Source organism: Momordica charantia, assembly GCF_013281855.1.
Source record: "Momordica charantia cultivar OHB3-1 chromosome 9 unlocalized genomic scaffold, Mcharantia_2.0 BLBB01000009.1, whole genome shotgun sequence".
NCBI classification, from domain to species: domain Eukaryota; kingdom Viridiplantae; phylum Streptophyta; class Magnoliopsida; order Cucurbitales; family Cucurbitaceae; genus Momordica; species Momordica charantia.
In genome coordinates, this window is record NW_028275167.1 from 27452125 (window position 1) to 27464988 (window position 12864).

Below are 12864 nucleotides of genomic sequence, written 5' to 3' on the forward strand. Positions count from 1 at the left end.
AAGCCAACAAACATCTCCTCATTCTAAAGAATAGATACTTCTATGCTTAATGTAAGAAAATGAAAGGTATTTGGGTGCCAAATCCTTTTATTATTTCATAGTAAGATATTCATTTCTCATTTCTCTACACTTAAATCCTTACTTTTCAATAGTTATTCTGTTATGTAATTTCTTATATATATATATATATTGAAGAAATTTTTCATTATAAATTCTATGAGTGTGTTCTGTAGGATTGAAGTTGATTTCCTCGTGGCCATATCCATCAGCATTACTACTATGGGGGGCTCTGCAAAGTATATTTAGCAGAGAAGATGGAAATTGTGCAATAGTTGTCATTACTTCAGAACTGTCCCTTGAAGAGGTCAAGAAACAGAGAGTGAAATGGAGGCTAATCAGTTAGCATTAATTGAGCTCAAAACCAAGTATAAGATTTTTAAAACAGTATTTTGCATACTTTGTTAACTTTAATACTTAGTATTTATCTCCGTCTTCTACTTTCGTTGTTAGTTTATCTACAAGCCATCTTTTATAGTATTTTGATGAAGTAAATAAGAAATCCTACCTATTTTTTCTCATCTAAGACCCACCTGTCCAACAAATTAATTGGCCACCAGATTTATGCTATTCATCAGAAAGCCTACTAAATCGAAAAAGCATATTCAAAGCACATATACCTTTCTTAAGTTATTAAGACCGTATCCTGTTTACTGGGCATCTTGCTGTCCGTCCATGATTTTGCTTGTCGATATCTGCAATGCAGCAGAGGAAAAGATGCTCAATTTCAGCCTAGCCAAGGTATTTCACTCACTTTTATTTTTCTACAACTTCCAAAATATAATTTTAGTTTAGCATTATCCTTAGAAGATGGAAATATCTGTAACATCAATATTTGAAATCCAACCTTTCCTTATGCAGGTGCTGATGTAACCAAAAGTGGAGAAGACGACTAAGTAGAGATATCCAGGTTCCTGGCCATAAATCATTCTTCAAGATGCCCTTTCTGACGCCAATTCCACCAAAATTCCCAGCCAAGGAGCCGTTGTCCAAACCAGAACTTCCACCAGTCATCCCCAACTACCCTTGAAAATGCACTCAGTTTGATATGCTAAAAATATGTATTATGATAATCAACCTTCAGTGTAGAAATTATCATGAGCCTTTACAGGCCGGAAGTCATTGAGAAAAGAAAATCATGAGAGAGCATTTATTATTTGTGCCTAAAAAATATCGTGTTGGTGATGCAATGCAGCTATTAAGTTAAATATACATGTTAATATTACTTTGACTATAGAAGTTTCTACATGGTTCTTCATATTGTAAGGCGGCGGTTAAATTACCACTTAAGTGGAAATTCAAGCACCTTTTTATATTTCCATTATTTTAAATCCAGGAAATCGATTGGGAAAACCTCAACTACTTTATGTATATGTGCGCGCATGATACCACTGTCCAAACGTATGGAAGTGGTACATTCACACTTAGTGAAACGAAACATAGCTGCCTAACAAACATACTGCTTTGGTCATTACTCAATTCATAGTTTGAAGCTCAACATGAAGTAGTATATTGGAAAATTTTGCACCCAGATGAAAAAAGCGTAGGAGGAAAACAAGCAAATCTTAATACCAGGCAACGAGGTCCAACTTTATTGAATCCTGGCATCAAGTGTTCATGTTCATAGAAGGTGGTCGGGACCAAATTCAGATGTCCTTTTCCACAAAACTTATTCTAAACTACATTGTACAAAGAAGTCTACCAGAGTTGATAAGTCGAAATCAAGTTGGAATTACTAAGGACGAGTGGTTAACTCTGGTGCCAGCAAGAAGTCTGGAGGTTGCAGGCTAGGCAGGCAATAAGCATCGGCTGCCTTTTCATAGTTAACTTCCAACTCACCAATCTTCTCATCAAGTTCATCATTTTCCATAGCCTCCTGATCAAATCAATTCACCCAACTTTAGTTGATATTTGTTAGCGATTATATCACAGCTACTATTCATATCTATCTACATATTGCTCCCTTGCTATAAACTTCAATTATCTGAGCATAAATATTTCATACATCCAATAAAGAGAAAAAATCTCTCCACATTTTGACACCCACGTGGGGGTGGATAATAAATATAGTAGAAACATTAGATGGTTTTATGAAAATTCTAGCAGGTATTACAGCATAGGAAAGAACATCATAAACCAAGCTTTCCTTGAGGTAAAATGAAAGAACATACAAAGAGCGATGAGATATAAACATGTTTAAATTAGTTTGGAATTTGGATTGAGATAAGTTGAACCATATAAATTGAGTTGATTCATAGTTGTCCTTAAATCTATTTTTGTTGAATCATACCAAGTTGAATTTATTAATTATATATTTCTTATATTCATGATAAAGTCACTTGTGAGTATGTTTCTTTCAAATTCACTCCATTGAATGACTTTTATTATTACTTTAAATCTCAAAAAAATCATTAAAATAATTGGTTCTAATTCTTCGAATTGATATTGAAGAATTATTTTTAATTCGAATGTTAAAAGTAGGTAAATAGATGGTTAAGTACCATTAACACCAATATGTTACTTGGTTAGATTGAGTTAGATTAATTATCTGAGTTGGACACTTTAGCATTCCAAACAACTAGTTAGGTCCAATACATTTTTTAACCTAACCTTACCGTGAACAACCTAGGTTCAATTTCCCGTCTAATGTCTAAACTTTTTTAGTTTTCCTTTGGTTGATTGTATTAGGAACCTCTCAACTATTCTTCTCGGAATCTCGGGTGTCAAAATTAGAAACTTTCATATAAAATTCCTTACTTGGGAAACTAGTGAAATATTCAATAGCAGGTATGTGATTCAAAGTGGTGACTTTAAAAATCTCTTTTCATCAGAAAAATAAAAATGGAATAAGGAAAAACCATTAGGGTTTGCCTCTCGTTTTTAGAGCAAAGATGAAACAACAATAAGTAACTGAAAGGCATCCACATAAAAACATGTTTTGCATCACCAACAGTAACAACAAACAACCATCAAAATGCACATTATTCTATAGCACTGACTTGAATAAAAATTTAAAATGCACATGCTAAAAGTTACCTGTATTGGGTAGCAGCGAAATGTAGGAAGAAATCGACTCTTACAGTGCTCATTAAAGAATAAAGTTATCAAAAGTAGTGGAATTGTGGAAATGGAAGCTGCTGGCTTGGCCTTCAGTCCAAAAAGGCCAATCATAGTCACTTGCATCATAATGATCCCTATTATTATATGGTGATGAATGTAAGGCCAGTATAGCCCAAATGTGTCATAAGTAGTTGCATAGACGTCTTCGATCTGCAAGAAATAAACTTAAAATAAGCCATGTAGAAGCTAGAGTACCATTGCTTTATATAAGCTTGAAATTGTTTTATGTATGGGGAAGGTTGAAGAAGTTGACAACTGTTTTTTTTTTTTCTAAATGAAAAATCAAACTTTCATTATGAAACATGAAAGAAAATACAATGGCATACAAAATACTGGTCCCACAAAAGGGGGTCCTAAATATAACTGCACAAAAAGGACTCCAATCCAAAAAAATAAGGCCTAACTGATAATTATAAAACGGCTTAGAGACAGACGCCCAAAGGGAATAATTGAACCTAGCCAAATTCCACCCCTCTAAAACTTCTACCATTTCTCTCTAGAAATACCTATAAAAATAGAAAAAAACACGCATGCCAAATGATTATGCCCTTATCTCGAAAGGGAGGATTCAGAAGGAGGAGCCTTCTCCATCATAGCACAGCAATCACTATTATGTGCCCAAAAAATCCCAAAAACCGTCACAAAGCGATTCCATAAAGCCTGAGAATATGGACAGCTCCAAAGATATGGTTGAGGTCCTCCGATGCATGTTTGCACAAACAACGTCGCTGCTGGCACAAAACAAAAGAGGACTTGTCTCTGAACACGATCTAAGGTGTTAATTCTCCCATGCAAGACCTCCCACGCTAAGAGTTTGACCTTCTCGAGGATCTTAACCTTCCAAAGATGGAAGAAATAATGAACATCAAGAAGGTGAGGAAGGGACACATAAGATCTGAAACAAAGAGCTACATGAGAAACCCCCGAAGGATTAGGGGTCCATAAATAGATATCCCTCCTCGAACACATCTGAGAGTTACCCAAGTGAAAAAGAAGAGCTACCACTCTCACAATCCTATCCAACAAAGGACAACTGAAGCCCAATGAAAGGGAAGGAGAAGAACCCGAATAAGGCATGATAGAGGCTACTAAATGTGACCTCTTCTCTGAAAGTTGATACAACCAGGGAAACAAAGCACAGAGAGGCTTATCCCCCGCCCAACAATCTTCCAAAAAGTAAATATCTGAATCTTCCCCGGATATAACATTTCACAAATTGAGAGAATAAAGGAAAACTTGAAGATGTAGCATTTCAAACATTCTTAGAGAAGGCCATAAACTTGTAGACTAAAGCCCACTCAAAAGGGTGGGAACCATATTTACTCACGTTTATCCTATGCCATAAAGCGTCTGGCTGTAAAGAAATGTCACAACCACTTGGCCAACAAAACCTTCTTATGCAGTCTCAAGTTACCAATGCCTAACCCCAGCTCCAAAGGCTAGGGGACAATGTCCCACTTGACCATGAACCGCCCAAGGCTGGGAGACAATGTCCCACCTGGCGAGGAACCTCCCCCTTCATCAACTCCTTTCCATAAGAAATCTTTCAGGATTTTCTCTAGATTTTTACTGAGACAAGAAGTTTGAACCAGGAAAGGAACATTAACCGCTTAGTCAGGCTCACAAATGATAATTAAAATTGCTAAATAACAGCCTATAATTTGGATAAAGAACCATTTTCCGTTCTTCGGTCGAAACTTTCTTTAAAAAGGTTAGAAGATAATCCCTGCTAACAAAGCAAGGCTTTGAACTTGAACTTACATTCATGACTTCCACTAAATTTACTGTTCCTAATTGTTATTGTATAAAAATTAATTGAAGTACCACTAAATTAACTATTCCTGATTGTTATTGTATAAATTAATTAAATACTTCAAATAAATTCACGGTCAAAATAGGCATCAAAATTGTTGTCCTCTTGAAAATGTGACCAGAGAACGCCAGGAGTACTATCAGTGAAAAGAAGAAAAAAAAAGTGGGGGCAGAAAGGAAGGTAGAAATCCACTGCATACTTCTTTTTTTACTTTTTTTTTATATCCGTGAGTCTCCAAAGCCAACTTACGCGCACCTCGACTAATCTCACGGGATAACTGCCTGACTCTACAACATTGAGGGATCAACATGGCAAGGAATTTTAAGACAGGCTTCACCAGCTTGAGATAGAGAAATTGACTAAGAAAGGAGGAGATCTTCAATTCTTTCCTTCCCTTCCTATCTTGTTTTTTTGTATGTCCTATTGGCATACCTTCAGTGTTCGAAGAGAAACCAATTTTTCCCAGTTCCCGTGGGATATAATAACCATGCAATTACTAAAACCATGTTGATGTGAAGATGCATCACACGATATAGATAATACACAAGCACATGGAAGAAAAGAAAAACTATCTGGGGTAAAAGATTAGTAAGAGCATCAACCTGAATGACATATATAACATAGCCCAAACAGAAGTAGCCGATGAGAAATGGAAGCAGCAACGGTGCAACTACTGCATATACCATGCCAATGAGTAGCAAGAGAGAGACAAAAGGGATAATTCTAAAATGTGGCAGAGAGTACAAATATGCATCTTTCTCCTTTCCACTGCAACATATACATGACCTCAAAAGATCCCAAATTAATAAACCAGGTTGAAGAATTTCTAAAGAAAATCCTGATAAGCCAGTCGTCAGTATATATGTCACAAAGAAATCAGCCTGGGACACAAAGAAACCAACAACTTCAACCAATAAAATAGTTCTTACATAATCCATATGAATAAATTTTATAAACGAATAGCATCTAAATATTGAAAGAATTCTGTCCAAGCAAGCATGCAATGAATTCAAAAATCAAATAAACCCGGGAAAGGGTACATGGCCATTTTTAGAATAGCTTCGCTAATGTTTGACAATATGACCAAAGGGAAAGCAAGGTAGCAGTCAGAAAATCTGAACAAGAGAGAATAGGCATACTTGAGCAGATGCAGCACTTGCAAGATGATTGGGGATGTTTCTAGGATGTGCAAGATACTCTTCAATTTCATCAAGTAAAGATCCTGATATCAAACTCAGAAAGAACACATTTCCCACCAGAAAATAGAAAACCATGTTACAAGCTTTTATCTCCTCTTTACTCCTTGAAACACAACCTGCTAGTTTGACCATTGCAAGCATTGCAAACGGGACTACATATATAAATCCATTCAGGATTGCACTGGGAAGATACCCTGTCACAACAGAGCTTAATCCTGGTCTGAAGGAAAAATTGACATGTTAGATCCCCGTGAGTGCAGTCTAATGAATAGGATAGCAGAAAGAGACACTGATGTACATAGATTACATAGAAGACACGCTCCAAAAGATAACTTTTTGGTTTAATGCACGTGTATGTTGTTAAGGAAAAAAGATCTCATTCAAGTTTTCAGATACTTACAATAGATTTTCAAGATTTCAAGGTGTGGTCCATATATAAAAAATCCGAGCAAAAGTAATCCATCAACACCAAAAACATGATTTCTTTTGCTATAAGAATCAATATTCACTACTTAGTGTGGCTGTGAGTGGAATGTTGACTAATGGAGTGATATGACATGAGCCTCTAACCATCATAACACATCGCCAAATAAAATGAAACCATGGTTATACGGAAAAATAAACATATTACATGACATTTTTACCAAACGAAAAGAAAAAACTATGAAAAATGGACAATAGGAGTCAATTGAAATAAGAAAGCAATATAAATGTATAGGGTTAATATTCGTAAGACAAGAAACGCCACAAAAATAAAATTACATCAAGTTTATTGCCATGGCTGGTGGAAACCACTTCTTTAATTTCTCAAATTTAGCTATTCCTTGAACGGCAGTAACTGGAATCGCAAAAAAAATTGTAAGAAGGGATGCCCCAACAATAACTCCAAATTCATGAAGAGGTAACAGTCTAATAGGGATTGCCAAATTCTTCCATGATACATCACTAGGTTCTGGAGCAACCTCAGTGATCCAAAGAAGAGGATTTAGGGAGTGTTGTGACTGAGAAGCCAATGCAGCACCCAAACGAGACTTGAATGTAACAAAGGCTACAGGAAGCTCCTGCAGAATATGAAAGAATCATCAAATGATATAGAAGTGTATTATACACCTGAAGAATCCCCATATTTTAGGGCACCAGAAGGGTCAGGGTATTAGCAGGCATATCACACTCTCATCTAATACTATCATTCAACATAAAGAGATGTGATGGACTATCATGCCCCAGGAATATCAAATACAAAGAACTTGGTTAGTAGAAAGCATCTGAATAACAAAATGTCTAGAATATTTCTAATTTTGAAGGTGAAAAGAATAATCTTAGTCAAGTAATCTATAATACTATAATCTAGATCACAGGTTACCACTGAAATGTAATTATTGAATCTGGTAAAATTACCTTATGCTTAGATGCACTTTGAATCTGCAAGTTATGAATTATACCATGATACTTCCGAAGCTTTTCCTCAAGGAGAGCTATTTTTAATGCGTCTTGTCGAGACGTATCTGAGAGCAAGGGTTCTCTCTTATCATTCATAGAACTGAACTTTTTTCTTCTTTCCTCAATCTTTTCCACGATAGACTTGGCCTGCTTCTGCAAATAATTGTCTACATCAGAATTGTTTAATAAAAAATATTAGATAGTAAGATAAGAACTGTTTCTCAAGTCCTCAACAAGTTTTAAACATTACCAACAACCGGTCAAGCTCTTTCACATCAGATAATATTTGATAAGAATGATAAGTCCATGGATGATATTTTGAGAAAAAATGATCAACATTACACCCACGAGCCTTGTGTTCACTGCATAAAGGAACTTCACGAACTAGAAGAGTAAACTGATCAGGTCGTTTTCTCATGCTTTTAAGTTGTTGAATTCTTTTAACTAATATCCCATTATATTCCTGAAACAAAAGCATGGATACAGTAACTATCATTTTCTACGTTCAATATACATAAATACTTCTTCAGGGTCAGTATTCACCTTATGCAAGAGGTATATTCCAAAAAATGATATGAAGCATAAGCATGAAAAATGTACCCAAAGCCTGCGGAAAAGGAATAATTCAATATAGGACATGCAGTAAATCAGGTACTACTTAAATAGAGTCAAAGAAACTATATATCATTTAGGACCGAAGAAGAATTGTAAAATGACACAATGTTAGTTAAGCTGACCCAACTGCTACGGTCAAGTCTTAGCCGTTCAGTTATTATACTTGTATCTGCTTTGTTTAGTTAGACTGTAACTAATGCATTTAATTTTAAATGATGTGCAGCAATTAGACTTGTGGATCAAGTGTGAATGTGGTCGGTCGAATAATATATTATTTTACTCATTCTCTCTATCTAGCTATGCTAAACGCAAAAGTGTTTTTCATGTTAACAGAGGAGATTGACATGCATCAATGTGTCTTCAGCTTATTCTTCTTCAACAGTCCACTCATCGTCACTCTTGTTTGTCTTCTTTGAATGCAGCAATTGTTTCTCCGATTCTTCAATTTTAAACATTTGCAGTCTTGTTACAATTGCAATAGATTCAAAGAACCGTATTATCTGGAAGTACCAAATACGTTATTTCATCTAGTATGCCAAATAATGGGATGGATTATTTATAAGAATGAGGCAGTGAGTTGCCCTCAACATCCAAGACTATAAGCTAACCAACAGATTGTGTGAACCATAGGTGGTCTTCAATATTTCATACAATTCTAACATCAATATTTTACATTGACATTGAAATAATTTCAATAAAACAATATAAACAATAATTTAATAGTCAAAGTAGAGAGTGACCTATAACCTATTGAAACAAGTAAATGAATTTGTAGTTTCAGAATTCAACCAACGGTGCCCTTTCTATAACAAAATCCTAAATCTGCCACTGTCTTGGAGAGGAATAATGAAGCAGAAGAAGATAGGAGAATTGGTACTAACCAGTCAGATCCTTCCCTGACATTGGATATTGAGAAAGAATCCAAAGAATGGTAACTCCTGGACGATTTATCCTGGCCAAAGTAATTTATGGGGAGAAGTACCAACAACCCAATAAGAGAGCACACGACAGAGAAATTAATGCTGCGTCCAGAAGCAAACCAAATTCACATTAGCGAACACCCATCGCATATAATTCTTGAAAATTAATACTCTCTCATATCATGATGATTGGAGTTCTCACAATTCCACTCTGTCGAAACCAATCAATTGTAGATAGCAATTTCAAACGACGTGAGGATCAATACACTAGCAAATTTTCGAAATGGGGTAATTTCCCCCGCCATTTAACACATCAATGATGCATAATAATTTCAGTAAAAACATGCAAGGAAATAAAAGCAACCAAAATGAGAAGCGAAATTGCACCCGAGCTTGAAGAGTCTGAAGGTAACGAGGGCATCAAGGCCACTGATTGAGAGTATTTCATCTTCGGAGACACGAAAAGCCCGAGGAATCCAAGCGACCGAAGGGATAAGTCGACGGAAAGTGAAAGGTTCGAAGGAAATACGTTGGCCGAGCGAGAGGCGGCGAGCGTAATATATGGCGGCATTTGATGGCTGCTTCTTGAGGATGGAGAAGATGGAGAGGATTATGAAGGCCAAGCCTATGTTAATGGCTGCTGAAGCCAACAAACTTTCCGGATTCATTTTTTGTTGCAGGAGCTCGCCGAGCACAACACAAACCCTAAAACGTCCCGCTCCAGGATCTGGAGCGAGGGGGAGAGAGACGCAACCGCCGCCGCCGTCGCCGCCGTCATCGATGGTACGTGGCGGCTTGGAACCAACGCTTCGTGGCAAAACATAACCGAAGTTGGCGGCAAATTTTTTTAGCGGAATTAGAAGATTGGCGGTCGGACTATTTTCTTCCAATTTTCATTTACCTTATTATTTTGAAGTTAAAATACTATTTTGTTTCCTTTGCTTTTAGGCTGAGTTAATTTTAGTCGGTATAATTTAAAAATGTTAGTTTTGGTCGCTTTATTTGATTCGGAATAAAGAGATAGGAATCAATTTTTCCATTCAATTGCTATTGAGCTAAGTTGATGTTGACTAATAAAAAAATATTTTAATTAGTGTAATCTTTAATATTATAATAAAAAATATTTACTATAGTAATAAAATAAATTAAAATTTATTATTTTATAATTAAAAAGTTAACAATAATTAGCTCGAAATAATAAAAATGTATACTAATAATCGTTATAGATCTTATTTTGATTCTGATTTAGACAGTTTTTGTAAACAATAATTCTTATTCCCATTCTAAAAAATTTATGGTAAACGGCAAATGAATAACATTCTTATTCCGATTTATTTGCTTTCGTTTGATTTTCATTCGGTAAGTAAATAGGTCTTAACTTTAATTTATTTTAATATCTGTACTTTGAAAATTTTTATTTTAGTACCGCACTTTTAAAAGGTGATAATTTTAGTCACTCTTCATAATATTTTAACACAAATTTTACACCTAACGGAAACTATTTAGTATAAAGTAATGTTTACATTTTAAGAAATATATTGACTATGATGTGATATTGAAATTGTGAAAGATTTAAAATAGAATGAAGGTCACTTTTTAAAACTACATAAATCAAAATAAACATTTTCAAATACGAAGGCGAAAATAAATCAAAGTTAAAAGTAAATTGACCAAAATAAATCAAAACGGTAGTATTTTAACATTATTTTTATATTTTTTTCTCTTCAAATATTATTGTAATTGATAAAAATACATAAATTACATTATATAATAGGTATGCGAATAAGTTATAAATTTCAAAAAATATATACTTAATGGTATTTCTAATGAATCAATGTTTGAATTTTAAAAGTATCCAACAAAATATAAGTTGTTGAACTTTCCATATTAATAGGTTATTAAACTTTTAATCATGATATTTAATACATCGTTCAAGAAAAAACGTGTTTAACACAACTTATAATCCAAGAATATGCCTGAAACAATATCTCGAGGTTCGTTTTTATTTATGAGTCAATTTTAGCTGTGTAAAACTTGCCTCTAAATGTTGACTTATTTTCTTTGCAGACCCAGATTAAAATTTGAAAAATAATATATTTAGTCTCTAAAATTTGAATTTCATTTTAATTGATAACCTGATGCTTTAATTTAATTTCCAGTCAATTTGAAGTATTAACTTGATTTTTTTCTTTTTTTTTTTTAGATTAAAGTAGTAACTTGAATTTTATTGTCTGTGAGTTGACTGCTATTCTTCGTTTGGAATCAGCAATTTCAATAAATAGAAGACGATAAATTTGAAAATGTTATTAGAAAAAGTAAAGTAAATTAATAATATAAGAATAAACAAATGAGCTAGATTCAAACAACCTCCTACCTCCATTTTAAATTTTTTGCTACAAGAAAACGAAAATTTTCATCGTGCATAATAAGCTTCATGAAGTTTTCTGAAAAGATATATAGACCTTGGAATACCAATGCCGACCAAAGGACTGGTTGTTCTCGTGATCGACCTGTTGGCAAAGAGGAAAGACTGACCAATCAAACTGAGAGGACTCATTGTTCACGTTGGATTCCCGCAACGTCGTGGTTAGTCAACCGTTCGAACTGAACTTTACTATTAATCGTTTCAGTTACTCAATCTCTATAGATACAATATTTTTAGGGTAAAATACACTTGGTCCCTGATTTGAAGATAGATTTCTATTTAATCCATAAATTTTAAAGAGTGACAGTTTGATCCCGACCTTTAAAAAATAGTTCAGATTCTAGAGTCATACTATTGTTGGTGTTACCAACGTAATGCTGACATGGCAATAATTCTTAATCATATGTAATCATTTATTAATTTTCATCGTCTCTTTCTCTCTCTTCTTTCCCTTCTCTTCCCCTTTATCTTGTTATCTTTCCATGACTTCTCATTATTGCCACGTGAAGATCCAAAATCTGGTGGTTTCGTAAGATTTAGGCACAGACCATTTGGAGGAACTTTTTGGCTCTTCTCAAGGTGGTAGCCAACACCGCATGGAGAGCTTCTTCAATGACAAATGGAGTCTATTACTTTCATTTATAGTAGAAACAAGTGGAATTTGGTACTTCTATAGTATTTGAATTTTTCCCTGAGGAGCATGGGGCATATGGCACTTCTCCCGACTTTTTCTAAACATCGGGAATGATTTCTTCCAACGATTTTTCAAGAAAACGTTGGGAATGACTTTTTCCGATGCAGTTTGGTGGGGAGGGCAGTGGCCACAGTGGATATGCCCCTTGATAAACACTTTCTCACCATTGTAACATCCTAATAAGAAACTTTAAGAATATATATATGACCATTTATCCTTCTTTCCCTATACTACTCATAAGGAAATATACATACAAAAGATTGGGCAATTATATCAGTAATCGTTTTTCTCTTATTCTGGACAAATCAATTTGCATGCATGCAATGCACGTCTACAGCAACTTCCCTTTTATATATACTTTTCTTCTCTGTTCAATTTCATTTTCTTCCACACATTCTGATCCAAATCTTACTAATTTTAATCTCTAACAAATATGTACAAGAAATAAAGTCCAATTAAGAGAATTCTCAAGACCAATAATTAAACAAAACACACAAATTTCAAAAAGAAAAAAAAAATCCAATCAATTTCGTATCACAAAATACTGATAATATTTACGCAAAAGTGAGAAGAACAAAAGC

General features: G+C 34.5%; 1 protein-coding gene across 3 annotated transcripts; it reads right to left on the reverse strand.

Annotated features, from left to right (window-relative positions):
- Positions 1–1540: 1540 nt before the first annotated feature.
- LOC111009952 (Early-responsive to dehydration stress protein (ERD4)) lies at positions 1541–10041 on the reverse strand. 3 transcript variants are annotated; one of them, XM_088117089.1, is made up of 10 exons: positions 9552–10041; positions 9126–9266; positions 8173–8236; positions 7880–8092; positions 7588–7776; positions 6952–7250; positions 6130–6409; positions 5593–5871; positions 3094–3327; positions 1541–1933 (listed from the first exon to the last, which is right to left on the reverse strand). In XM_088117089.1, exons 1-10 carry the CDS (start codon positions 9830–9832, stop codon positions 1793–1795), a joined length of 2121 nt encoding a protein of 706 aa, XP_087973215.1. In that variant the 5' UTR covers positions 9833–10041; the 3' UTR covers positions 1541–1792. The 3 variants fall into 3 exon arrangements, with proteins under 3 accessions (XP_087973215.1, XP_022138880.1, XP_022138881.1); XM_022283188.2 differs by having other exon boundaries at positions 7588–7782; XM_022283189.2 differs by lacking the exon at positions 5593–5871 and having other exon boundaries at positions 7588–7782.
- Between the last annotated feature and the right edge of the window lie 2823 nt (positions 10042–12864).

What these genes read in the sequence shown, in the direction of transcription:
- LOC111009952 (XM_022283188.2), bottom strand. Translation starts at nt 9,832, where the DNA reads ATGAATCCGGAAAGTTTGTTGGCTTCAGCAGCCATTAACATAGGCTTG. An exon ending in AAGAGCTTGACCGGTTGTTG is followed by an intron (nt 7,783 to 7,879) that starts GTAATGTTTAAA and finishes AATTATTTGCAG; the next exon opens with AAGCAGGCCAAGTCTATCGT. An exon ending in TTCGCTGCTACCCAATACAG is followed by an intron (nt 1,934 to 3,093) that starts GTAACTTTTAGC and finishes TGATTTGATCAG; the next exon opens with GAGGCTATGGAAAATGATGA.